A 27,726-nucleotide genomic window follows, 5' to 3' on the forward strand; every position below is an offset into this window, starting at 1 on the left:
CTGCGTATGGATATGCCACTCTCGGTGAATGATGTTCACTGTTATATGTCACCAATTAACGCTTAGTGATCTTTACATAAGGAAACTGATGTAAAATAAGATTATCAGTTAAAGTGCTGAGAAATGACCAACTTGAAGTTATAACTAACACTCAAATACAAAGATCCAAATTTTAAAGATGTTAAGGCCGTAAGGAGGGATTTTATCAATTATACTGCACTCTGGGAAAGGAACTCTCTTTATATTTACTTCTATCTACTCTTTGACTCTCAGACTCTCTTCAAGGAAACAACTATGTACAAATGAAGCAGTTTGTCCTTTGTAATTTACTGCCAAAGTCACTGGTACCAAATGATCACTGTGAAATGAAACAGTGCTTTGCTAAGATAAAGAGCCATATCAGCTTGGCTCCAAAATTGGTATTTTAAAAGAAAATGTAAGTTAAACCGTATAATATATAAGATAAGCCATAATTCAATATGTATTAGGAATAAGACACCATGCTCTACTACCCAAAATATTTCCATTCAGAAAACATCACTAATAGACTAATAGAAGGGAAATCAAACATGTTGTCAGAGTGTCTTAAAATTCCTTTTCTGGACTCTGGAACACACCCAAATAAGATATTGAATACCTCCCCTAAAATGCCCTGATTGAGGATTTCGAAAATTTGCTTAGATTTTTCTAAAGTTCTATTATAAATCAAACATACACAATCAAAATACTAAATGGAATTTAAAAATTGACAATCATGACATTTTCACTACCCAGTGTAGTAAAATGCACAGGTTTATAGTCAAATGATTCTTAAAAGATGCTCATATCTCTGAAATGTCTATTTTTTCACAATCTGTTTTCATCAAACTTCACATTATCCATTATAAAAATAAATATTGAGCAAAAAATAGAAACCAAAAATCTAGAAAATCAGAAAAAATCCTGTGAACATTCTGGTAAACTTTATTCCAGTACTTTTATTATGTATTTTTAAATACAATCATGCATCGCTAAACGACGGGGATACGTTCTGAGACACACATTGTTAGGCGATTTCATCGTTGTGAAAACATCATAGAATGTTGTTACACAAATCTACATGGTATAGCGTACTATTACACCTAGGCTCTATGGTACTAATATCTTATGGGACCACCATTGTATATGTGGTCCATTGTTGACCACAACGTTGTTATGTGGTGCATGACTGTATAATAGTGTATGGAATATACAAAATTTTGTACACTGACTTTTATTGCCTATTTTCTTCATTTTGAAAGTTATCATATGCACATTACAGAATATTTAGAAAATACAGAAAAAATAAAAATCCCAAATCCCTCCATTTTGTCAACACTTTGCAGTATTTCCTTCTTTTCTTTTTCTTTTATTAACACAAGGTTGTGCTCTGTGTTCATATGAAAAATAATTTATTTTAAGCATGGTTAGCACTGGAACATTCCTAGATGCCAGCTGGAATATAAAGAAGAACTTCTTGACAGAAAATATCTGCCTATGGGATTTTTTATTTTGTTTTGCTGTATAAAATCTAAAATACTTGCTCAAGTCATTCCACATAAATTTAAAGATAATAACAGTTACTTAACTTTCTTGGTAATGAAATCACCACTACATTAATTTGTACAAAATTCTATCTTAGTCAAAGGGGGGAAAATACTGAGTAATTTTCTTGGTGCATTATCTCAACCATGTAAATAGTTTAGTGTGAGTATAAGGTCCGTAAGTACTGAGGGAGATAGAAGCCTCTGCCCCAAAGAACTGGAAATGCAGGCCCTAACCCTGTGCCCTGAAACACTAGCACATCTACACAGAGTAGCTCTACATAAGGAGATCAGAATCTAGCTGTGTGAAGTCACCAGTACACCGAGTGCACCAGTTGCTGTAACAGCCCAGCCAGGCCTGAGCCCTCCTCTTACACCAGATTCTAGTTCCTCTGATCTTCTTAGAAACTTAACAGTATAAATTATCCCTTCCCTCTCCTGCATTGACATTTAATGTCTCCTTATCGAAATTTACACGTCTCTCTCATTTTTAAAGGGAGGAGGAGAAACCTTCCTTTCATCCAATGTCTCCACTCCAACCCCACCTAAGAAACGACCAACTGCGTCATCTCTTCCCAAACCTCTTGTCAGAGGCGCTATACATGCTGTCTCCACTTGCCTGCCTCCTCCTCACTGCTTAACCCACTCCACTCTGGCTCTCACACCATGCCGCCAAAACTTGCCTCCCCATGGTGGCCGCTGACTAACGCGTGGCTAAGTGCAGAGGCTGCAGAATCCTCTGGACGGCAGCATTTGTGCATGCTCACCATGCGACTCTTCCCTCCAGGCTTTCTTCCTTACTGTCTAGCCACTCCTTTTCAGCCTCCCTCAGACTCATCCTCCTCTTCCCTGCCCTTAAAATGTTAGAGATGCTCAAGGCACATCCCTGAAGGCTGCTTCTTGACTCAGTCTACATAGCCCCTCTCCTTTGGCAGGCTCATCTGTACAAGAGGACTGAGAATTATGCCTCGGTCCCAGACCTCTCCTCTAGGCTCAAGACCATTCTGCCCAAGCGCCTACAGTATGTGTCCAACTGGCTGTCTCAAAGGCAACTCATACTCAGACATATCCCTGCCCTCCCAAACTGATCTCTCCTCCAGTATTCCCTAAAGTTCATGGAACCATCATGCAGTTGCACAACCAGAACATAGTTCCCTCACCCCATGTATGCAACACATCCTGTCAATGTTACCACTTAAATCTCTCCCAAACACATCCACTTCTCTTCATTTCCATCATCTCTCACCTATACAACTCATCTCCCCATATCCAATCTAGATCATTCTAATCTATTCCCCAGAGCAGCCAGCTGATTCGGACTATGTCTGTCTGTCTCGCACACATCTCCCTCCAGCCCTCCCCTTTATCCCTCCCTCTCTTGCTTAAACCCCTTCTATGGCTTCTTACGGCTCTTAATAAAAATACCAGAAGTATTAATATAGTCATGTGCTGCGTAATGATATTTCGGTTGACAGACCGCATGTATGACAGTGGCCCCATAAAATAGCACCATAGAGTCTAGGTGTGTAGTAGGCTATACCCTCTAGGTTTGTGTAAGTACACTCTATGATGTTCACACAATGACATCGCCTGACAACGCATTTCTCAGAGCATCTCCCTGTTGTTAAGCAATGCATAACTGTACAGCCTACACGACCTTGCTTAATCTAGTCCCTGCCGATCTCTCAGGGCTCACCTACATCTCTCCATCTCACTCTCTTGTTACAGCCAGACTGGCTTCGTGAAGTTCCTAGATGGCAGCAAGTCACATGCTTTTCCCTCCACTCACAACACCCCACGCCACCATTACGTACCTAACCCATCCTTCAGATCTCAGTTCAGCCATCATGTCTTCAGCAAAATCTTCCCTGAGGCCCAGTCGATGTCATGTCCTCTTTGTTCTAGGCTCTCATGAAATGTACCCAACGCTAACCATTGGGGTCTGATCTGACTAACGCCCATCTCTCCCACCTGACTATAAACAAAAGAGCAGTAACAGCATTTGTCTTTGTCCAACTTTTAACCCAATGCATGGTATATAGTAAGTACATAATAAATAGCTATTAAATGAATGAAAGAATAATGTATAATCAGACAGAATGTATTTACATATGTATAGAAAGAATAAGTCAATCAAGAGAGGTGTCCAGGGCCGGCCCCATGGCTTAGCGGTTAAGTGCACGTGCTCCGCTGCTGGTGGCCCGGGTTCGGATCCCGGGCACGCACCGACACACCGCTTGTCCGGCCATGCTGAGGCCGCATCCCACATGCAGCAACTAGAAGGATGTGCAACTATGACATACAACTATCTACTGGGGCTTTGGGGAAAAAAAAAAGGAAGAGGATTGTCAACAGATGTTAGCTCAGAGCCGGTCTTCCTCAGCAAAAAGAGGAAGATCAGCACGGATGTTAGCTCAGGGCTGATCTTCCTCACAAAAAAAAAAAAAAGAGAGAGAGAGGTGGTCCAATTTATGCTCCCACAAACTGTAAAAGTGACTTTCCCCCACCTTCCTCCCTAGGTATTAACAGGTATTTTACCAAAAGGAAGGGAATTTTAGACCTCTTGGCTAAGTGGTTCCTGCCAAGAGCTGCTGCCAGGCTCAGGTGGGGCTGCAGGCCAGGACACAGCCTGTGAAGCTAGGTTCCCCTCAACAGTTGGCAACTGTCAGCACTCGGTTTGTTGCTCTTCCTTAAATCTCAGAGAAGGATATAATTGAGACTTGATTTCAGTCTGTCTTACCAGGACCTTCGACAGGCTCCCGCTGACATTATATCTTATTTTTGGCAAATCTTAGAAGTTAATTTCAACTCCTTCTGACCTATGTTACATTGGGTCATAACGAATTTTCCTCGTACAAATGTAGAGTGTGTGTGTGTGTACTATTAAATATTATCATATTTATACACATATTCATTAACATTTATGGGGCACTTCTTATGTGCCAGGCATAATACTAAAGGTTTGACATGCATTGTTTCAGTTAATTCTTACCACATGGCTTTTAGGAAGATTCTATTATCATTTCCTTTTTTTATTTTTTATTTTTGGTGAGGAAGATTAGCCCTGAGCTAACATCCGTTGCCAATCCTCCTCTTTTTGTTGAGGAAGACTGGCCCCGGGCTAACATCTGTGCCCATCTTCCTCTACTTTATATGTGGGATGCCACCACAGCATGGTTTGATGAACGGTGCATAGGTCCACACCCAGGATCCAAACCTGCGAGCCCTGGGCCACCAAAGTGGAGCGTACAAACTTAACCACTATGCCACCAGGCCGGCCCCCATTATCATTTCCATTTTTAAATCAGGAAACTGAGGGTCAGAAGGGACTGTAACTTGCCCAAGGGTACAAGCTAATCAGTGGCAGCGCTGGCGCTCGAAGCCCGTCAGTCTGCTCCAGACCCATGTCCCCTATCACACTGCCTCCATCGTCTCTTCTCTTCTCCCCAAGGGATCTCTAGTTAAATTTACTACACCTCTGCCAAACTATAGCCAACCACCAGGAGCTCATCAGGAGCTTGAAAAGAACAATGCTGTTTTGGCTTTTTTTAAGAGAAAAAAATACCAACTTTAGCTTAGTCTTTCCACGGCAAAGGCAGGCCTTGGCCACACAGTGAGCTAGTGCAATGGGTTTATTCTAAGATCCATCTCCATCATGGAGTGGATTTGCAGGCCAGACGGAACCAGATTCAATCATATGCATCAAAGAAAAAGAAAAAAAACTTAAGAGTAATACAATTTATCTTTTGAAAATAGCTTTTTTGATTGCACCCTTGCTGGCCTGGATGGAAAACTACAACATGCACTTAGGAAGCAAGTATTTTAAGCATACAGAGAACAACCACGTCCCTCCCTGGAAAATGCTCATGACGTACCATCCCTAGGCACACAGCAACACGAGCACCCTCTGCCCACACCATTACTCCTTGTCTACTTTTATTCCTTGTCCACTTTGTAAAAATCAGCTTTACTGAAGTAATAATTTACATAGAGTTAAATGTACCCATTTTGAGTGTGCATTTCAATGAGTTTTGACAAATTTATACACCCAAGAGAGCACCTTCACAATGAAGATGTAGAATATTTTCATAACCTCAAAAAATGCCCTTGTGCCCCTTCCCAATCAATGCACCCACCCTCACTCCCACCCACAGGCAAGTCCTGATCTGCTTCTATTATAAACGGGACTTATCTTTTCTAGACTTGCATATGAACGGAAGCATACAGTGTCTACTCTGTCCACTCTTTACTTATGCATCTTATCCGATGCACTCTGTTTTGTACATGTTCACATTTAATGCAGCTGTTGTACTGGATACAGGAACACTTTATTCCAGTGATTCACAAAGGCCGGTTCAAACCACACTTACATACATGCACGTGCACACACACACGCACACAGTGTGAAAACACCAAAGCCCGAGCTCAGGGCTCTACCCAGAGCACGCTGTCATCAGCCCTGGTACCCCAGGCAGACTGAAGTGGAACAAAGCCTGGGAACCACTGGTTCACCATGAAGCCGAGGAGATTTCCCTTTGACACTGGCTGTCATAAAACTGAGAACCAGTCATGACAGGCCCTTAGGGCCCTCTGGAGTTAGTTAAACCTCATTTTATGTTTTCAACCCCAGTTTTCTGTTCTCTTTCCTTCCATTTTTAATATTTGATATCTTACCAAGTGTGATGTATCAGACAGAAGAGGGTATGCTCGTTTCCTCAAATGGACTGAGGGCGGGAACGGGACTCAAACACTGTGCGCTCTTCCTCACCCGTCAGAGGGCTCTTCTCCACACAAGCTGAAATGCTCACTAACCCATCCTGAGTGCAGCCAGTCTCAATCCTGGCTGCACAGGAGACCGGCCTGGGGAGTTCAAGACATACTGTTGCCTGGGTCCACCCCAAAAGCTTCAAAGTCACCAGGTTTGGGGCGGGGCTCAGCCCTGGCAGATTTAAAGGCACTCGGGGGATTCCACCGGGCAGTCAGCTAAGTGGCACTGCCCTGGGGTCAGCCTCAGGCAGGGCCCCCCTCACATCCAGCCACACTACTACGAAAGACCCCACAGAGGCCACACTCTCTGAGACCTGCCACAGTTCTTCATCCCAGTATGTTAACGCCTCAGTCTCTCTGGTACCAGGTCCTCTGGCAGAGTTCACTCCACGTAGCATGCCCAAGTGCTGCAGCTTAAGCAGAAGACTTTTCAATGATGCTTCATAAATCTGTGATCGGTGTGCTGAGTTTAACCACTAACTTAAAGCCCCTAAATACTAACAGATCCTATTTCTGCTCTGCACAAGACACAAATATACTTTGGAAGAGTGCACCATGTATCTTAGAAACTGTTTCCAAGACTGTGGTTCCATCTGTCTGGGCCAAGACAGGAAACCCCGAGGTACGACGGCTTCTCCTCATGAGAATTCAATCCACTAATAATGAATGAACCGCAAAGCCTATTGCGATACACGGTCGGGTGGAAATCTGGCTCCTTCCTCAGAACAAACTGTGAAGTTGTTTCTGTGAGAGTGCTTGTCTATGCAGAAATGATCATTCAGAATACTGCGCCAGAGGGGAAGAGTTTCCAGAAAGATTTCTGGCCTCAAGTAAACATTTCATTTTTGAGATAGAGTTCCGGGAAAATGGATATTGGCTTTAAAGTCAGTGAAACCACTGGTTCAGCATCATAGAACTGATGCTTTAATATTCCAAACTGTTGAAGAAATTTTAAGGGTATTTTAAAAAATATACTGCACACAATCCTGACTTCCTAATCAGAGTATTTTAAACAGTATTTTGCTGTTCTTGATGCCTGTCCAAAGTCGTCTTCACAAACCCCAGCAACTATGTATCAATACGGTGAGCTGGTCACTGAGGTACGCTGGGCTATTTGTACCAACACTGTGGATTAGACATTTCTCTAGAATTGTCCCTAAGAGCAAACAGGTTCTCAGCAAAGGGACTTTCTAAAATCAATGAATGCATGAGTCTTAAACCATGAATTTCGTAACCTTTCTGTGCCAAGTCAGGCACGTTTGGGGACATACATCTTGGTCCTCAGCTGAACTCCTGAGAGCTTCAAGACTGGGCTCTGGTCACGTCACTTATGAGCTGGGTGACTGTGGGCCAGTGCTCAGTAATAACAGACATACCTCCCTGAGATGATTCTGCGAGTGTCAAATGAGATGAGTGAGAAAATGCTCTGTAAGCCACAAAGCACTGCAGAAATTCAAGGGATTATTTACTACAATCAAAATATAATACCTAAGATTTGAGAGCTTAAGGCTGGCAGGGTGCTGTTCCTAATGCTCTACGTGTATTAACTCATCCAATCCTCATGACCACTCTGAAGGAGGTATGATTACTACCCACTTTGGGCAGATGAGGAAACTAGGCCCTGAGAGTCAAGCAACTTCCCCAGGCCCCGGACCCTTCAGTAGCTGAGCCAGGCTGGGAAAGAAGCCCAGGCGCCTGAGGCAGAGCCAGGCTCTCGCCCTCTCTGCTCTGCCACTTTATTTCTGGCATGGCGATTACCTGCCCCAGCCTCAGTCTCATTTCCACACTGAAAGGCCGGCTCAGACGCCACCTGAAGGGCTCTTCTCTAACCCTGATGTTCTACTCTGTCATTTCTATTAGGTGAGTAGAAAAGTGACCTTTGGATAAGTGCAGCCTCACTGGAGTTCAGGAAGAGCAAATTAGAGAATTTTCAAAGGACTGTGTCTCTAAAAGAGTTCTGCTATTTTTAATCATTTACCTAATCTGGCTACGGCCAGTAACCCAGGAATGGAGGCAGGCCAAAGTTCTTGGACAAAAAGTTTCCTGCATGGTTCTCCAAAAAGACTCAGTCATCAAAACCAGACAGACATCTGCCTTCATTCAACAAACTCAGGAAAAAAAAATTCCTTAATAAAGTGTTAGTTTACAGTGTACCAAAATAACCTGCCGCTTTTAACTAACACCCTCGATGCACATGCCCCCTCTCCCAAAAAACCCCCTTTCAGTAGAAAGCTATGAAACAAATGAGAGAAGACTATCTATAGAAAGCAGAACTGAAGTAGAGGCAAACATCACGCAGATGAAACACCGCCTGAAGAGGACCAGTCTCATTTCAGGAGAGGGAGGGAGGCGGGAGCTCAGCACAGAGGACACACTCACAACAGAGGTTCACAAGTCAAGTGACATTTCAGCCCATTAACAGGCAGTAACTGCCGATGATTTAGCACCACCAAACACAGTCTGAAGTCGCCAAAGACTGCAATTAAATGAAAACCAATACTGTTCTATTGTGCTTGTAGAGAAAATGTTATAAGGGCCTTTCTCTAGCTTAGACAATGAAATGAGTCAATATTATTTAGAGATAAAGAAAACAGGAAAATAAAAAACATGTGCAAAAGATAAATCAATATCTTCATACTTAACTAGACGTTAAAAATATTTTGTTTTGAATGGCAAAATTCTGTCCTATCCCTTTAGCTCTTAAGGGACAAAAAAAAATCCTTGCTTTATCCCAAACCGAATGAAAATTAAGAGAAGTCTCTCTTCTTGGCCCTAACCATTATAAACCAGAATTGACTAACTGTAAACATAAAATAGCATATTTCTAAAGTTAATAACAGTTCTCAACTTTTTAAATAATAAACAGCATACCCGCCATTTTCTGAACATCTGTTATGTGCCAGGCATCTTGCTACTTAGGCAAGATTTAATCCTCTCAAACGCTTGTAAGTCAGACGGGGACACTGAGATCAGAGAAGTCAGGAAGCTGTCCCAAGTCACACGATTTGGCAAGCACTGAAACCAGGGCCCCGGATCCAATTCTAAGCCCAATGCTTTTTCCAAAACACCCCAGCTATCTATATAAAATTGTGGCTGACACCAAATGAATGGGCTAACCCATCCTGGAGGCCACAAGGCCAGATGGAAAGAAGATTCCAGAGAACAGAGGAACCAAGAACTAGCAAGCGATACAGAGAAGCGTTTAAGAGGACAGGCTCCGGAGCCAGGTTCAAATCCTAGTTCCCCTACTTAGCAACCTGACGACCTGGGGCGGTTACTTCCCCTCTCTGGACCTCTGTTTCCCCGTCTGCAAAATGGGGACGACATGAGTACCTACACCTCACAAGACTGTTATGAGGACTGACTTAAAATTCACCCAAGACTGAGAACACTATCTGGCATACAGGAATTACTGTATTCGTGCTTGCTATTATTAAGAAAAACATCTGAAGGGAATGTAGAATGACTTGATTCAAACCTAACAGGCTACTATATGAGCAAGGAAAGAAAAGAACAAAAATGTAACAGTAAACAAACAGGATGAGCTGCCAGAAATGGCATTGTGAATGAGAATGAGTGGCTGAGCTCAGGAAACGTGGAGGGGCTGCCCATAACTAGAGGAAGTTCATTTCAGACTCAGGTTCCTGGAGTCTAGCTTGGAGAACTCAGGAGCAATGGAGTAGGACTAGCAGGGCAGTCTGAAAAAAAGCCAAAGGGCATTGAACCGAGTCCCTGACAAAAACAACCTGCTGCTTTTAAATACCAAAGGCAGTTGGAAGACTACCACTTGGCCTTTGACTGGAGGAGACCAGCAAGCTCTGGCTCTGGGTCGTCAAGGCGGGCGGGGGGGGGGGGGCATCTAGAACAACACAAGAAAGGGCAGCACCTGGGGACGACTGGAAGGCGCTGGTGCGGTAAACCTGACAAGCTGAGCAATGGGAGACATTGGGATTTACTGCAATTAAAGAGAGCACAGCATGAAACACCAGGGTTGAGTTAAAGATTAACTGTGCCTTTGGTCTGTGCTACAGGATGAAGACAGTAACTTCAGAAATGAGAGAGTAACAAAAAGTCCATGAAAGCAGGATGCCATCCTAAAGAAGAAACTTCCTCTCCTTCCACACTTGGCCTCAGAAAGGTGACCCAGGAAACGCATGTAAGTGGGCTTCTCGGGAGGGGGCCAGCTGAACACCTGTGTGCTGCACCCCCTGACCTCAGCCAGGTCCTCCAGACTTCGTCCTACACTCAAGATCCAGCACCAAAGCAGACCAGGCACGGGACCAGGGCACGCAGCCTGACTTCAGTCAGACGACAGGCCTAGCAATTCAGCAGGCTGTGACATTAACAAAGAAGTGGAAATAAGCAAATTTACATTTGGCCATGACGTGCTCAAATTTGGTTAAAAACGCTACAGGGTACGATTCTGAATTAGTAAACAATGACACATTTTTCACCTCAGTCAGACAAAGAAAGAGTTCAAATAAGATTTCAAAATGAGAATTCAGGCTCATTTCCACGTAGACTTCAAATTAATAGTTAAGAATTATTCTCCATTCATATTCAGCTTAGATTTGACAAGCAAAACTGCCAAAAGAAAGCATCTGTTTTTGCAACTTGAGAGCGAATTTTTTTTTAAGTTTACTTAACATTCAGTTCCTACTTTTTAGGTGAGACTTTGTTTTTATATTCAAATGAGATTTTGAGGTAAGACAGTGATTTCCTCATGATTTGATTACCAGGGACTGGACAAGGTGATACTGGATCCCACATTCCTCTCTCCAGAAGCCCCATCGCAGGTGCGGGTTTTACATCATTCAAATCGCACTCTGGCCATTGTCATCTTTTTCTGGACCTCAAATTGAAGATATGCAGGAATAGTAGCTGTAAAGTCACCAAAAAGCCTCCTGTGCCAAGTCAGAGGCATAAAAATGTCATCACAGCAGCTTCACACCTTCAAGAGAAACAGGAGGAGACCAGTGAGAAAGACCCAGAATATCCGGGGGGCCTAGTTTCTCAAGCTAGCTCCATCCTGCCCATTAGGGGCATGCAGGCCAGATTCCACAACCTGGCCTCTGCTGCACACAAGGTAAACAATCCAGAACATTACCAAGCTCTCTTCCAGCCACAGAGGACAAGAACCACTCAGCATTGTTATATATACCCCTACACACAAGCAAAAGAGGAAGCATTATGTGGATTTCTCTAGAGAGCAAAGTGGTTTACATGAAAATTTCTGAATTTATACTGTGGGAGATCAGAATTGGCCACCTCAAAATATGTCTCTTTACCTTGATTATTTTCTCTGAAAGACACTTTTACCTCCTCCCCCACCCCCACTAACTGCCTAAAAGAATTTAACTCTGGGTATGGATAGACTGGGAGGGTCCTTGCTAAGCCCATTCCAAGTAAAAGTAGAAGTTATCCTTTGTAAGAGATATTTACATTTATAAGGGAAATCTCTATTTGTAAAGGCATCTCCCTCTCTGTACCGGGAAGAAGGGGAGATGACCTCATCTCTAGAAACTTGTTAATGAGGAAGGTGAGGCCTTAAATCTGCATAATAACCTTACTCTTATTTACTGTGCTTTCTGGTAATCTCCCATAACTGACGCCCCCCACCCCCAACATCCTCCTTTGTCTTTCTATTTAAGAGGCAAACCTCCCCATTTTGTCAAGAAATTCAGGTTTTCCGGGTCTCTCCCATGTATACATGTTATAAAGCTTTGTTTGATTTTCTCCTGCTATTCAGCCTCATGTCAATTTAATTGGTAGCCCAGCCAGAGAGGACCCAGAGTGGGTAGAGAATAGTCTTCCTCCCCTTCAATACACACGATGGTACTTCCACTATTTTATCTGAACAAGAGAGACAGCACAGGGTGAATCAGGAAAGCACAGGCACAGGACCCCATTTAAGAACAACAGAAAATTAAGAACAGGAGTCACCAAGACTTCTCACGTAGAGAAAAATAAAATTGGATAAGGAAGAAATCATTTGCAGGACCAAATTCAAACTGTCCTTTAATAAGATATGACACCCATATTTCTTTTTTAATTAGAAAGTTCATCTAGAAATTAGTAATCAGTCAACCTATTTCCTAATTTCAGCAGAGTGAAGACAGTCACAATGTTATATCAATGACCAAAAAGTGCTAAAACCTAAGAAGTATCACATGTATACATATATATATATACACACACACACATACTTTAAGTGTCTGAGATAAAGCATTCAAGATCAATTCATAAGACTAAGGATGAAACTCAAGTGAGTGGTGTGTCTATGGGGGTCTAGCTTTGGATAGTCTCCAAATGATCTACCCAATCATTCTCTCAGCCTATAATTAAGCACCTTCAACACACTCCACACTGCAGAGAAAGCAAAAGGTCCAATGGGACCCAGCTCTTCCTTTATGTTCCCACTGCTACCACCTGGCGCACACTCGGTGCACACCTGTATTAATGGTTCCAACAGGTTCCCGGTCGGTTTTCCTGCTATCTGTCACTTTCTAACCCAGACCAATCCTGACTACTCTGCCAGTGTTCCAGTATCTCCAAAACACTTTCTTCATGCCATCCTTTTGTCTAAAATTTTTAAAGCTTACAGGATAAAGTCCAAATTGCTTAGCATCATATCGTATTAGAGGTGTTTCACAATTAACCTCAACCTCTTCATTAACTTTTCTTTAAGAATTCCCAAATAATAGTACTAACACAAGTGAGCACTCACAGTATGTCAAGATAGTATCCTGAGTACTTTACATGCATTAACTCACAACTACTATATGATGTAAATATTATTACTACCCTGTTCGATAGAGGAGTTAACTGAGCACAATGAAATAAACTGCCTATGTTTGATCTCACCTGAGTAAGCAGTGGGCCAGGATTCACATCAGTTGGTCCCAGAGCTACACTGGGACCACTGTGCTATGCCCGTCTCTACCTTCCCATCCTCATACACGCCTCGCACGTACGCACGCTCTCTACTCTGAGCTCCAATGGCATATTCTCAGCTATTCCTTACCCCGTTTATCTTTTTTTTTTTTGGGGGGTAAGGGAGATTGGCCATGAGCTAACATCCGTTGCCCATCTTCCTCATTTTGCTGAGGAACATTGGCCTTGAGCAAACATCCATGTCCACCTTCCTCTATTTTATATATGAGATGCTGCCACAGCATGGCTTCATGAGCGGTGTGTAGGTCCACGCCCAGGATCCAAATCTGTGAACCCTGGGCTGCTGACGCTGACCGTGCGAACTTAACCACTACGCTACTGGGCCAGTGCCTCATTTGTTACCATTTTTATGTAGGACCATGACCACACCACACCTGAGTGCACAGTGAAATGTCCTGCAGACAAGATAGTTACCTTACATATCTTTCTGCCCATAGCACATGGCTCTCAGCACTTGAAATATGAAAACTGGTTGACCAGCTCCTCTGCAGGCTCAAACAAGGGCACGTTTCTGCCTTGTTCTCTCCAGTTTCTCCCTCCTAGGCAGAGAGAGCTTTGCGGCACAGGTTTCCTTGAGAAGACGCGGTGATGAAGCAAGGAGGGTTTCCAGGCCCTTCCATTCCTCCGTCCTGGACGGGAGGCAGACACAGGTATGTGTTAGGTGAGGGGCAAGCTCAGTACACATTCCACCCAGGCCACAGAACAAAGCTCCGTATTTCCCTGCTGCCAGCCATCAACGTCTGCAAGCCCTGATATAAAAGAGAGCACTTAGCTCTGTCACAGACACTCTCAGCCCTTCACTCAAAGTGAAGCTAAAAGATTCGGTTTCTACCTTGCAGCACAAAATCCATTTTATACTTAACAGCCTCAGCCTCAAGCTTTATTGATGATTTTTCCTAAAGGAGACGCACTCCAAATGGCCATGCGTGTAGAGCTTTTGTAGACTGACTGCAAATGGTATCGGCTGAATGTCACACAGCATCCTGCTGAAGGCTCTGTGGAAACAGCTGATGAGAAAAGAGGACAGACTGCTGGAGAGTGAACTACTCCCAGCAGCTCCCTCTTCACCTCCTAGCTCTGTCAACCCAGGGACGTGCTGAGAGACCCCTGGAGCATGCAGTGAAAGCTCTTACAATTCTCTGCAGCTAGCGAAGTCAACTCTGATGGCTGCCTCGTTCATTGTTACTGGAGGACGCAAGTTACAACAAATTAACACAATTAAAAGATGCAAATCTGATTCCCTCGAACACCTAAGAGAAGCCACAGAAGGCAGGCACCAGAGGATGAAAACCGTGCACGGCCAAATGCTCTACAAAGCATCCAGAGCTCACAACTGCATCGTGAGGAACTGGGTTTAACCTCCCCTTCATCAAGACAAAGAAAACGGGCTCAAACATGTCAATGAAACTGACCATCACAAACTTTTCTTTCCCCCACATAAAACTATAAATAGACATGAGGATAATTTATCAGTTCTAGACATATCCATGCACGTACAAAGGGCCAATGATCTTGCTGGCATAGGGTGAAAAGTGGACTGCTGTTAAAGGATGACAATGACAATGATGATGATGATGATGAGTACTGACTATGTACCAGGCAGTATTCTAAATTTGAGTCATTTAATAGTCATTTCACATTTACAACTGTCCTTATCAGTGATCCCATTTTACTGATGAATAAACTGAGGCAGAGAAGCTAAATAATTTGCCCACAGTCACACAGTAAGTGGTGGATCAAGAATTCAGACCCTGACGCCGGAGCCCACACTCTGAGCCACTATGCTCCACTGCCTATGGATCAGCTCTTTCTCTTACCCCTTGAAAGGCACTGCAGAATGAGGACACCTCTGTTATAACCCACAAAAATGAACGATTCCAACCTGCCTCTTTGACAGAAAGCTGTTATGAGAGGCCAAAGCGGTGCAGGAGGTGTGGCAAAGACAAGCATTCCATGCACTTCCCTACAACGCCTAGCCACCCATGCAGTTAGCTGGGACCAGGTGACTGGTTCAGGCCAACGGATGTAAGGAGAAGGGATGTTTCTCACTTCCAAAGTAAGGCAGTTAAGTGTACCTCTTCCATCTCTCTCCTTCTGCTGAAGTTACCCTGGAGAAGATGGAGACGGGTGACTTAGCCTGCATGCGTCTTTGTTCTTTGTTTAAGCAATAAACTTTTGCTGTATTAAACCCTGAGACTTAAAGGTTGATGAGCTGTGAAAGGTAACATCAGTGACTGTGACTAACATAAGGGGCGTAAGAACTTGTCGCTGGACTTGAATTTCCTTCCTGCTGTGCTTAAGCCGGTCTCTTCCTTCCCCAGTTTCCTCTAGGCTAGTCTGGTCCCATTGCTACCTGTCTGCACGAGTGTACCTGGCTCCCAGAGGCCACACGCAGTCGTGGCTGGAGTGACCTCCAGGGCAACGAGTACAACCACGTACACAGTGGTTCAGGGCCCTCTTGCCAACTGGGCCCCACGCCAACCCACCTGTCAAACACTATGTATGTGGAACAGGATAGTGACAATCAAATAAATCCCCGCCACATAGTTTTATACGGTAAAAAAGCCCGGGAGGCAACAGGGAATCCTGCGCTCGCTCTGTGGCATCTTCACCACCGTTTCCTCAGGCGAGTCTAACACAGGCCAGCTTGGAAACTCAGGAGACAACTTGGTAACTACATGGCATGGTGCTTTCCCAAATTCATGACTTGTTTTATGACTCCTCCCAAAAATAAGGTTCTAATTTCTTCTCAACCAAAAGGATTCCCGAATGAATGACGTGAAGAGGTTCACAGGGCTTCCACAGTCATTCCCACCATCACTGGGAACTAAATGTTCTGAGTCACCCTGCACAGGAGAGGAACTGAATCGAGTGCTGTGTACCTCACTGGATGTCACATCTGCAGAAACCCACGTCAACATAAAGGGTGGGTGGCCAAGGACCGAGGTGACACCCACACAAAACCTCACATACCCCCAACCACCACAGGCCTCCCCGTCACGCCACACACTGGGTGGTACACACCACTCACCTGGATCATCACCCGCCATGGGTGCCAATTTCTCCTCCTTTCGAAAATCGGTGCTAAAATATGTGTCAAGCTCTTCTTTTCAGAAGTACGGAGGAAAAAAGCAACTATTTCTTCCTGACATCCCACATGCCAACACTACATCAAGAAAAGATGTCTTTTTAAAAATCATGATTTTTATATATAAAAACTATTTCCTGTCAGCTAGTCAGAGTTGGCAGTGTCACTTGCCTGGCCCACTGAATGACTGAGCCCCCACATCTGAAAGGTACAACAAGAGAGAGCTGGCCTGCAAAGTTATCTGGAAGCGGGCAGTCCTGATTCCTGTGTGAGGCTCCACATTCCCCTCATGCCCCGCCTCTGAGCCCCCGCCCAGCTTCTCAGGAGAACAGACATCTGCAGACCGCAGTTTCAGAACTGCTAGCACCCTCTCCTGTCTCCTGCCAACACCAAATGAGGGAGCCCTGAACGGCAAAAACACCTTCCCTTCTCTCAGTCATCCTCCTCGAGGCAGCCTGAGATAACGCGTCCTGACACATAAATCTAACCACATCATTCTCCTGGTCTACAGCCCCACCTGCCTACAAGACCAAGCTCCATTTCCTCTGAAGCTGTGCATACAACCTGCCCCCAACCTGCCCTCCAGCTGCCCTCTCCCTCCTGGCCTCCTATGCATCTTAAGATCCAGCCTCATAAAACTGATAACCTTCTCCCCAAAATACACCATGCCTTGTCAAGTTCCAGTGCCTCTGCTCCTGCTATTCCCTCTGCCTGGAATGACCAGCTTAATCCTGGCTCCTCATCCCTTCCTGGCTGGACAAAACCCCTGCATCCTTCAGAGCAGTGTCAGTCTCAAGGTGTCGCTTGAGGAGGCTTTAGCTCCACCTCCCAAACTACCCCAAATACACAGTGCTTGCTGTGTACCCCCCTTCCAATCAGACTGCCACCCTAGCCCTATGCCCCTCTTACATAAGGAGATTCTTGAGCTCCCACTTCAAAGTTCATTTTTTTTTTTCTGTGAGGAAGATCGGCCCTGAGCTAACATCTGCCAATCCTTCTCTTTTTTTGCTGAGGAAGACTGGCCCTGGGCTTACATCCACGCCCATCTTCCTCCACTTTATATGCGACGCCGCCACAGCATGGCCTGACAAGGGGTGTGTCAGTGCACGCCCCGGGATCCGAACCAGCAAACCCCGGGCCGCCTCGGTGGAGCACGCACACTTAACCGCTTGCACCACCAGGCCCGCCCCCCCACTTCGAAGTTCAAATCACACCTCCTCTTTACTGTGAAAATCTTTTCTGGCAGTGCAAGGATCACTCCTTTCTACCATGACATCAACTTGTTTGAAGGCATGCTGCACAAGTCTCAAGATTAAGAGCTGTACCATGCAGTTTTATTCTGTGGCAGGCAGTCTCTATGGTTCTCCCCATCCAATGCTTCTCACCTGTTGACATTCACTCCCTCCTTTCCTGTGTGTGGGTGGGACCCGTGATTTGCTTCTAAGCAACAGAATACAGCAAAGGTGATGTCACTTCTGTGGTAAGGCTTGCACAAGACAGTGACTTCTATCTTGCTAGCAGACTCTCTCTCCTGCTGGGTTTGATGAAGTAAGCTACCATGGTGGAGAAGACCACATAGCAAGGAACTGAGGCCCTCAGTCCAATAACCTGCAAAAACTGAATCTTTCCACAACCAGGTTGTATGAGCAAGCTTGGAAGTAGATCCTTCCCCAGCCAAGCCTTCAGATGAGACCCCTGCCACAGCAATCACCTTGATCGTATCTTGTGAGAGACTGTGAAGCAGAGGATCCAGCTAAGCCATGCCTTGATTCATAACCCACAGAAACTGTCATAATAAATTTATTTAATGTATTATTAAATTTATTAAAACTGTTTTTATAAATGTGTATTGTTTTAAGCCACTAAATTTGTGGTAATTTGTTATACAGCAACAGAAAACTAACAGAGAAGGGACACGTTAAAATGGCTAGAAATCCTTAGGCTAAAAGATCAATATCTGTAACTCCACTCTGACAGAATCTCAACAGCAGAAGGGAACTTGAGAAGTCAAGTTCAACCTCCACTGGCTCTGCATCTCCTCTTTACAAGGGACGGAGAGAGAGCTAGGTGCTGCTAAATATCATAACTCCCTATCTCTACCCTTCACTTCTCAGTCAAGTTCTGCAAAGGTCCTCCAAATTCCTACCTCATCTCCCACTTGAGTGCCACTGGAGCTTTTCTCCTTACTAAACTCCTGAAGCTCCAATGGCAACAGTCACATGCTCTGCCCTGAGCCTGCTGCGCCACTGGACAGTTAGACACTCCCTCCCTTCTTAACACTCTCCTTCAAATAGGACATCACCTTCCCCAGTTCTCCTCCCCGCTCTGAGAACACTCCCTCTAACTCTCCTTCAAACAGCTTCCTCCCCTGCCCCCGTCATATGCTATAGGTCCTAAAGCTTCTATCCTGGGCACTTCTGTCTTCAAACTTTACACAGTCTCACTGGGTAATTTCATTTATTCTTATGGTATAACTACCACTTACACACTAATGAAATTCAAATACACCTTTTTAGGGCAGAAGCACATATATCCAACAGACTACTGAACATCTTCATCTGAATGTCTCACAGTCACCTCAAATTCTAAACGTAACCAAAAAATTCATCATCATCTACCTTCCCTTTCAATCTTACTTTTGCTCTTTTTTCGCCTATATTCCTAACCTTGATGATTTCAGCATCAACATCCACTGAGTCACCACTGGATTCATCCTAGACTCCCTCCCCTGTCCCCTGCTACATCCAACCATCCACTGAGTCTTATCAATTTCACCCCCTAAATATCTCCCGAATCTGTCTCATCCTTTCCTACCTTCTTTCAGATCTTCCCCACTTCTCTCCTGCAACTCATCTCCTCAACTCCAGTCTTGGCCTCTTCTAACCCAACCCCCAAGAATCACATGAAAAATGAGATAAGGATCATTTCTTGGTGTCTACCTCTCTTGCTCCTACCTTCTTACCCCTCAAACACAATATCAAAAGACTTAACAGATCGGGGCCGGCCCGGTGGCGCAAGAGGTTAAGCGCGTGCTCTGCTGCGGTGGCCTGGGGTTCGCCGGTTTGGATCCCGGGCGCACACCGACGCACTGCTTGGCAAGCCATGCTGTGGTGCTGTCCCATATAAAGTGGAGGAAGATGGGCACGGATGTTAGCCCAGGGCCAGTCTGGGCCCTGGAGGATTGGCAGATGTTAGCTCAGAGCTGATCTCCTCACAAAAAAAAAAAAAAAAAAAAAAAAAAAAGACTTAGATCATTCAATAGGCACTGTTCTAGATGTGGAAGATACAGCAGTGAACAAACAGTCTTTACTACCATGAAGCAGCCCCCTGTTTTACGCCTCTGATTTTACTTATGCTGTTCCTAACCCACAAACAGACCCCCACCCTCTTGCCCACCTAGCAAATTCTTAATCCAGTTTTCAAAACCCAGGCTAGATGTCCCTCCCTCTGGGAATACTTCTCTTACATCCCCTGCCCCACCATGGTCACTCGCTCCCTCATCTCTGCAGCCTCTGCACTTGGGACATGCCACTATTTTTGTATTTATCAAGTTACATAGTAATTTATTTGATTGTAACTCCTTCTGCCCTCCTAGACTGAGCTCCTGGAGGGACTGCTTCTATTGATCTCTGAATCCTCCATGCCTTAGCACAATGCCCGATTGTTCATAGGCAATCAATGAATGTCAGGGTAACTGAATCTGTCTGTGGTAGACAGGATTATTGTTTCCAACTATCTGCTCCCCCCCGTAACAGGGTTATAACTCCCACTCCCTGTCACAGGCCGCACTCTTGTGTCCAGTGGGAGTTCACTTCTCCACCTCATTGACCTTAGTCATGTGGCACCCTTGGCCAATGGGATGGAGGCAAACATGATGTCTTCTCCATCCCTCCAGAAGCTGTGAATACAACTCACGGTTTGGCTCAGTTTCTCCTACACTTCTGCCCTCTCCCCTGAGAACAGCACATCCCAGACAGGAGCTGCTCCTTCAGTCTGGGTCCTTAAAGAAGACACCTGAGCCAAGCAGAGCCCTGCAGAGGCACAGCTCCCCTGCAACCCTCATGGAGACAAGCAAGAAATAAAAGTTTCTGATTGTAAGCCAGTGAGATCCTGGTGTTGTTACCACAGCAAAGCCATCCCAGAGCTTCCAGATCATTCCAGAGAGATAGTCATCAGGTCTTAGCTCAAACACACCCCAAGCAGAGAGACCTCACTGCTTTTTAAGTTACACTGCATATTATAAAATGTTCCTGGGGCCGGTCCGGTGGTGCAAGCGGTTAAGTGCGTGCACTCTGCTGTGGCGGCCTGGGGTTCGCCTGTTCGGATCCCAGGCGCGCACCAACACACTGCTTGGCAAGCCATGCTGTGGCGGCGTCCCATATAAAGTGGAGGAAGATGGGCACAGATGTTATCCCAGGGCCAGTCTTCCTCAGCAAAAAAAGAGGAGGATTGGCATTGGATGTTAGCTCAGGGCTGATCTCCTCACAAAAAAAAAAAAAAAAAAAAAAAAAATTTTTTAATAAAATAAAATAAAATGTTCCTCAATATTGATGTAAAATTTACACCCCACCATTTTCAGTCTTGGACCCACTTTCACCCACAGATATTACACAAACACATCTAACATCCTCATATTTGTAGAGAACTATCATGTGATGTCTTAAACAGTCTCAAGGCTAAGAATGCCACATTCCACCAACCATTCTAGGTAACCTCTAGTCTGTCAACACCGCTGGCCTCTTTCCTCAAAACATACTCTCATTTTTGTCATAATCTTAAAATGTGGTGCACAAAATACTTTAGATACGGCCTGACCGTGAAAGAAATCCATTAGTGGAACATAAAACTTGTCTTTGCTTTTTCTTTCCCAGGTTATTATGGAGGTTAGGTAAACAGGGGCAAACAATACTGCAGTCAATCCAAATCTCTAAACCTTGATCCTGTAACAGATTTTCACACCTCTTGTCTTTATGTAACTAACAGCAGACATTTCACATGTCTCATTGCTAAACCTTGTTTTACTGGTCCAAATCCCAACGTAACAAGATCATTTAAACCTTCATTCAGCCATTCAACATTATTAGCTATCCCTCCCAATTTTTTGTGCTTCAAATTTGAGAAGCACACTTTTTTTGTTTTGTTTTGTTTTTGCTGAGGAATGTTAGCCCTGTGCTAACATCCACTGCAAACCTCCTCTTTTTGCTGAGGAAGATTGGCTCTGGGCTAACATCCATGCCCACCTTCCTCCACTTTATATCGGATGCCGCCACAGCATGGCTTGATAAGCAGTGCATAGGTCAGCGCCCGGGATCCAAACCCGCGAACCCCGGGCTGCAGAACTGAGCACGAAAACTTAACCACTACACCACGGGGCCGGCTCCAGAAACGCACTTTTATCATCTTAGTCCCAGATGAAATTACTTAACACGTGAGCATCAAGGTCAGAGCATCGTGACCAAACACTAAAGAAATCTGTTCAAGTTAAAATGGTGACAACAAAGTTGTATACAGTTGTTTAATCAGTCAGAAGCCCCCCACCCTCCACCCATCACCGTTAGTACTTCCAATCAACACATTTCTCTCTATTCTCCAAAAGTTATAACTCTCCCCCAAATCCAGCAACAGTAAAAATACAAGCAATGGTTCTCTAGACAAGCAGCATCAGTGTCACCTGGAATTCTAGAAATGCACATTCTTGGGGCCCCCCCAGATCTCTGATGTCAGAAACAAGCCTTCGGGGTGGTTCAGAAGCAGCTGAGCTGAGTATCAGAGCTCTGAAGCACTTCTTTGTCTGTCCAGGAACTCTCTCAAAGATGAGTATGAGATGCTTGTGCTAATTCTTCTGTTTGAACGTAAGCCTGCTCTTAGTGAGCTCTTCTTTATTTCTAAATATCCATAACGATCGCTTAATCAGCCTTTCTAGCATTCTGCCTGGAAGCAAAGTCAAGTTCACTAGTCCATAGTGCACGGAAGCCATCCTGTCTCCCTCTTAGGAAAATAAGGACATGATTTGCCTTACCTTGTAACATTTCTTTCCCATTGTTGACAATTTCTCGAAAATTATCCACAATGCTTCTGTGATCCCACGTGCTAATTCCCTTAGCCTCCAGGACACATGATGTCTTTAATCTCTTAATAGTTGTCCTCCTCTCCAGGGTTTCAAACTGCCAGGCTGGTATGCAGCTAGAGTGGGATGAACGTCAGAGAGAACCAAGTGGTTTGTTTCATCTCATCTTCCACTTAGTGAGCATGTGTCTTTCTTGGTCCTGCTCAAGACATAAGACTTGTGTTTACTGTCTTGTTGTCTTCAGCATTTGTGTAAGGCTCAGCTTATTCTGGGCTTTGATGCTGTTCTGGATCGTCAGTGCTTCTCATGCACCTATAGTTTCCTTCTCCTAGGGTAACAGGACAGGTCAATTTTGTGTCTTCGTTTGCTTTTCTGTATAACCCAAGCTGTATATAAGAATCATAGATAACTTTTTCACATAGAGGCAGAATATCTCTATTTATACATTCTATTTATTTATTTTTATTTTACTTTAATGTGAGTTCTTCAAAGTGTTCCCTACACTATGTCTTTCTTCCCTGGGGATCATCTATAAGTCAGTTTGAATTAAGACCATTTCTTTTTTTTTTTTTTTTAAGCTTCAGTACATAGTTGTGTATCCTAGTTGTTAGTTTTAGTTGTCTATGTGAGCCGCCACCACAATACGACAACTGACAGCGGGTGGTGTGGTTCCACAACGGGGAAACAAACCCGGACCACCAAAGCGGTGAGAGCACCCAATTTTAACCACTAGACCATCAGGGCTTGCTCAAGGTCATTTCTTTTTTAACTTTGGAATTCCATTTCTCTGTTCCTCATCCTCTCGCCACTCTGGCCTGGCCTCCAGAGAGCAGGACACCAACCTTTTCTGTTTGCAGCTGTTCTTTCCCAGCTGGCTGCAGTTACTTTGCGGTGACTCAAACTTCTCAGAGCGTGTGGCCTAGCCGCCCCACATGCCGTCGCCCCACTCCAGACGCCCAGACAGCAGCTGCAGCGGCAGCACGCTGTCACCACAGCCGGCACCCACGCCCATCTCAGCATGGCAAACTCTCTTGGGCGGAGGATCCGAGAAAAAGGCAGCGAAGGCACTGAAGCTGTCATTGCTATGACCTGGGCCCTCCACGGCAAGCTCGCTGGTATTCCACGGGATCATCCTGGCAGAGGAGGGAATTACCCCCATCCAGGCCACCGGACACACAGTATTACAGCTCCCGACCTGGACTCGGGTCAGAAGCTTGATAACTGCCAGTTGCAATACACATCCTAACAGCCCCTGGGGAACAGCAGCCTCCCTAACTAGTCGCTTCTTTGCCCCATGCACAGGGTAAATCCCATTTCTGCTTTCACCTCTGCGTCTGCGTCAAGGTAAAAGATCGTTCTTTATTTCCGGTTTTCTCCGTAACTAGAAAATAAGCACAAGAATTAAGCAGAGTGATGCAAGGAATGAACGTAAGTGGAGCCATTAATGATGAAACAATATGGTTTGTTGGTTTGTTTTCACCAACTGCTAATGTCAACTTCTCTCAGCCTCTGTCCACCCATCTTCAACATCCTGGAGTAAAGCTGGAGACGGTTTGTTCCTTTCCTCTTCTGAAAATAAATTTCCCTCCATCCATTAGATCACTTATTTTGAGGGAAAAAAATACTTCAGAGTGAGCAAGGAAGATGCCTTTGCTTGAAATTAGCCACTCCCTGCCCCCACCCCCCAAAAAAACTTGGGAAAATTTAGAATTGATCCTGCTCCTCGCAAAACAAATTTTTGCTATAGCTGTTCAAGGAGGAGACTGGCAGATAATCATTTAATTTGGATAAAACAGAGCTGAAAGGAAAAAGCATTTGGTGGTCCTCTCATGTATTCCAAAGTTTCAATATCGCCTCCCAAGCAATGAGGATTTAACTAGACAGATAAACACCACTATCACAAAAGAACAGATGTGCAGCTTCCTCCCCTCTGTGAGTAAATGTTCTTTCACACAGACCTCTGCTCTTGTCTCTGCCCCTCCACTGCCTTACTCTACTCTTATTATTAAACCTGAGAAGGAGCTATCAAGGGCAGTTAGAGTCCAAGGATTTTAAGCACATGGCACTCCGTATAAAACTCCACAAAAATGGGAACCACTGATGCCGGACACAGCTAAAACACAGCTGCTGCCTGCGCCTCCACTGTGGATAATCCTGCACGCCCTTCAGTCAGCGTCCCATCAAGTCCACATTCAAGTCTCCTTTCTTCTCTACCATCCTCTCCTTCTCTCAAAAGAAACAAAGAAAGTGCACATTAAAAGAAAAGATCAATGCCACAGGATCCTACTATTAGAAGAAAAACACAATAGTCTGGAAATTCATGCTAAGGTTTCCACAGCAACTGTTCCAAGGCCCAACTTACAATATTAACCATTCCACTCCAAAATGCTTTAAAAGACCCCAGAAAAGAAAGGGGGTATCAAGTTACAGTCCCGGGGGGAGGGGAAAGACACTTGTTTTCATGTACTAGAATTCTCCCCATTGAAAACACCGTTTAAGTACATATTGCACCATTAATATTTCTACTCCCAATTATCTAACAAACAGTGGATAACTCTGGAAGTATCTATTGATAGTTCTTTTGGTTAGGGGATAGAAGAGACGTTGATCAGGAAAAACTCCTAGTTTTTTAGAAGAGAAATATGCTTTCTCATCAAAGTATATTCTTAACCAAGTGTAGCACGTTATTTCAAGTAATCCAATCAGGTCAGCAAGGCTCCAGATCATGATGGAAAGTGTGTGCCCCTCTGTGAACTGGCTAACTGAAGGGCACCGACTTAAATGCCCTGAACGTTCATTCCCCAGGGCGGGGCAGATGAGCAAGAGGTAACTGTGCAGCTTCCCCTCCAAGAGGGGGAACAAAGCCCCCAGCAGTCTACCAGAGAGATTCTGAACAAAACGTCTATTCATAAACTACAAGGAAGAGTTTCCAGCACTCCACAAAGTCCAGCAGGCCTCCTCTATAAAACTGCCCACATCAAACACATGTTGCTGGAAGGAAACCAAAATAGAGAGGAAAGCCATGCACGTGGCTGGAATCAGGCAGGAGAGACGGGGCGGCCAAGAGCATCAGGAGGCTCCAGCTCCGCGGGTTTCTGAGTGCCCCTCTAAACAGAGGACGACATGCCGGCCTTCCGTCTCCAAGGTGTGCAGCACATGTCCTCACACACCAGCTCGGAGGCTGAACCTGTGTTCAGCCAAAACGTCCCCAGTCTACAGGAGAAAGCTCTCTCAGGGTTCTCAATGTACGAGTCATGGAATTTTCTCCCCCGTGTGGCATTAAAAGGAGCACATTACTGGGATCTGTCAGTGATATATTTTCGTTAGTACTCTCCGCACATAAAAATAAAAGATCTATTGCAGAAGAGATAGAACCCCTTCTCAATTGAGGAAAACAAAACAGAAAAACAGCCTGTGTTTTCCTTTGCAGAAACATGCTCACCCCTGAATTTAAAAAGCATGCTTCCTGTGATGATCCACATGGCAGGGAGGCTGGGACCGAAGGTCACATAACCATCTTCTCACCACTTCCAATACTCTAGAGCTCAAATTCAGTGGTGGGGCAGAAGGCTTCCACGAGAGCAGAGGAGAGAAGGCCCCAGTCCCCCTGAAGGAACCCTGAGCACGCATTAGCATCCCTGACCACGCACTAGCATCCCTCAGCATAGACTAGCATCCCTGAACATGGACGTGCATCCCTGAGCATGGACGTGCACCCCTGAGCATGACATGCACCCCTGAGCATGGATGTGCACCCCAGAGCATGGACGTGCATCCCAGAGCATGGACGTGCACCCCTGAGCATGGATGTGCATCCCTGAGCATGGACGTGCACCCCAGAGCATGGACGTGCATCCCAGAGCATGGACGTGCACCCCTGAGCATGGACGTGCATCCCTCAGCATAGACTAGCATCCCAGAGCATGGACGTGCACCCCTGAGCATGGACGTGCACCCCTCAGCATAGACTAGCATCCCTGAGCATGGACGTGCACCCCTGAGCATGGACGTGCATCCCTCAGCATAGACTAGCATCCCTGAACATGGACGTGCACCTCTGAGCATGGACGTGCATCCCTCAGCATAGACTAGCATCCCAGAGCATGGACGAGCATCCCTGAGCATGATGTGCATCCCTGAGCATGGACGTGCACCCCTCAGCATGGACGTGCATCCCTGAGCATAGACTAGCATCCCAGAGCATGGACGTGCACCCCTCAGCATGGACGTGCACCCCTCAGCATAGACTAGCATCCCTGAGCATGGACGTGCACCCCTGAGCATGGACGTGCATCCCTCAGCATAGACTAGCATCCCTGAGCATGGACGTGCACCCCTGAGCATGGACGTGCATCCCTCAGCATAGACTAGCATCCCAGAGCATGGACGAGCATCCCTGAGCATGGACGAGCATCCCTGAGCATGGACGTGCACCCCTGAGCATGGACGTGCACCCCTGAGCATGGACGAGCATCCCTGAGCATGGACGAGCATCCCTGAGCATGGACGTGCACCCCTGAGCATGGACGTGCATCCCTCAGCATAGACTAGCATCCCTGAGCATGGACGTGCACCCCTGAGCATGGACGTGCACCCCTCAGCATGGACGTGCATCCCTCAGCATGGACTAGCATCCCAGAGCATGGACGAGCATCCCTGAGCATGGACGTGCACCCCTGAGCATGGACGTGCATCCCTGAGCATAGACTAGCATCCCAGAGCATGGACGAGCATCCCTGAGCATGATGTGCATCCCTGAGCATGGACGTGCACCCCTGAGCATGGACGAGCATCCCTGAGCATGGACGAGCATCCCTGAGCATGGACGTGCACCCCTGAGCATGACGTGCATCCCAGAGCATGGACAAGCATCCCTGAGCATGATGTGCATCCCTGAGCATGACGTGCATCCCTGAGCATGGACGTGCACCCCTAAACGTAGAAAAGGTACCCCGGGTAGTCAAGCTGAGAGTCAGCAGCCAGACACAGGGTCTGCAGCCTTCACAGCATGGTAGGGAGCTACAGCTTGACCACATTAGGGAGGGATATTCAAATGTGACCCTTGCTTTCAAGATACTCAAGTACACATGGCAATATATCTAAAGCAGGCGGCTTTATAAAATGTAAAAAGAAAAACACATGGAAGAAACCCAGTCAGGCCACAAGGTTCTCACAATCGATTTGTACAGCATTTGTTTGGAATTCAAAACGCACTTCCACAGCAAGTGTGCTATCAGCCTAAGCTATGATGGACTTAAGGACAGAACTAAAGGGCCATCGAACCCAAG

General features: G+C 45.4%; 1 protein-coding gene across 2 annotated transcripts in view; it reads right to left on the reverse strand.

Annotated features, from left to right (window-relative positions):
- Positions 1-27,726, reverse strand: part of CCNY (cyclin Y) — a 213,668-nt gene that overhangs the window by 115,554 nt on the left and 70,388 nt on the right. Inside the window, exon 1 of one of the 2 annotated variants that reach the window (XM_087420617.1) lies at positions 11,066-11,218. The exons of the other annotated variant lie outside the window; for it this stretch is intronic. Coding sequence (XP_087276743.1) covers positions 11,066-11,120 — 55 coding nt within the window. The 5' untranslated portion in view covers positions 11,121-11,218. Of the gene's footprint in view, positions 1-11,065; positions 11,219-27,726 lie in introns of those variants that run through there. 2 annotated transcript variants of the gene reach the window in all.

Source organism: Ceratotherium simum, chromosome 32 (assembly GCF_057802395.1).
Source record: "Ceratotherium simum simum isolate JZ-2026a chromosome 32, ASM5780239v1, whole genome shotgun sequence".
Classification (NCBI taxonomy): domain Eukaryota; kingdom Metazoa; phylum Chordata; class Mammalia; order Perissodactyla; family Rhinocerotidae; genus Ceratotherium; species Ceratotherium simum.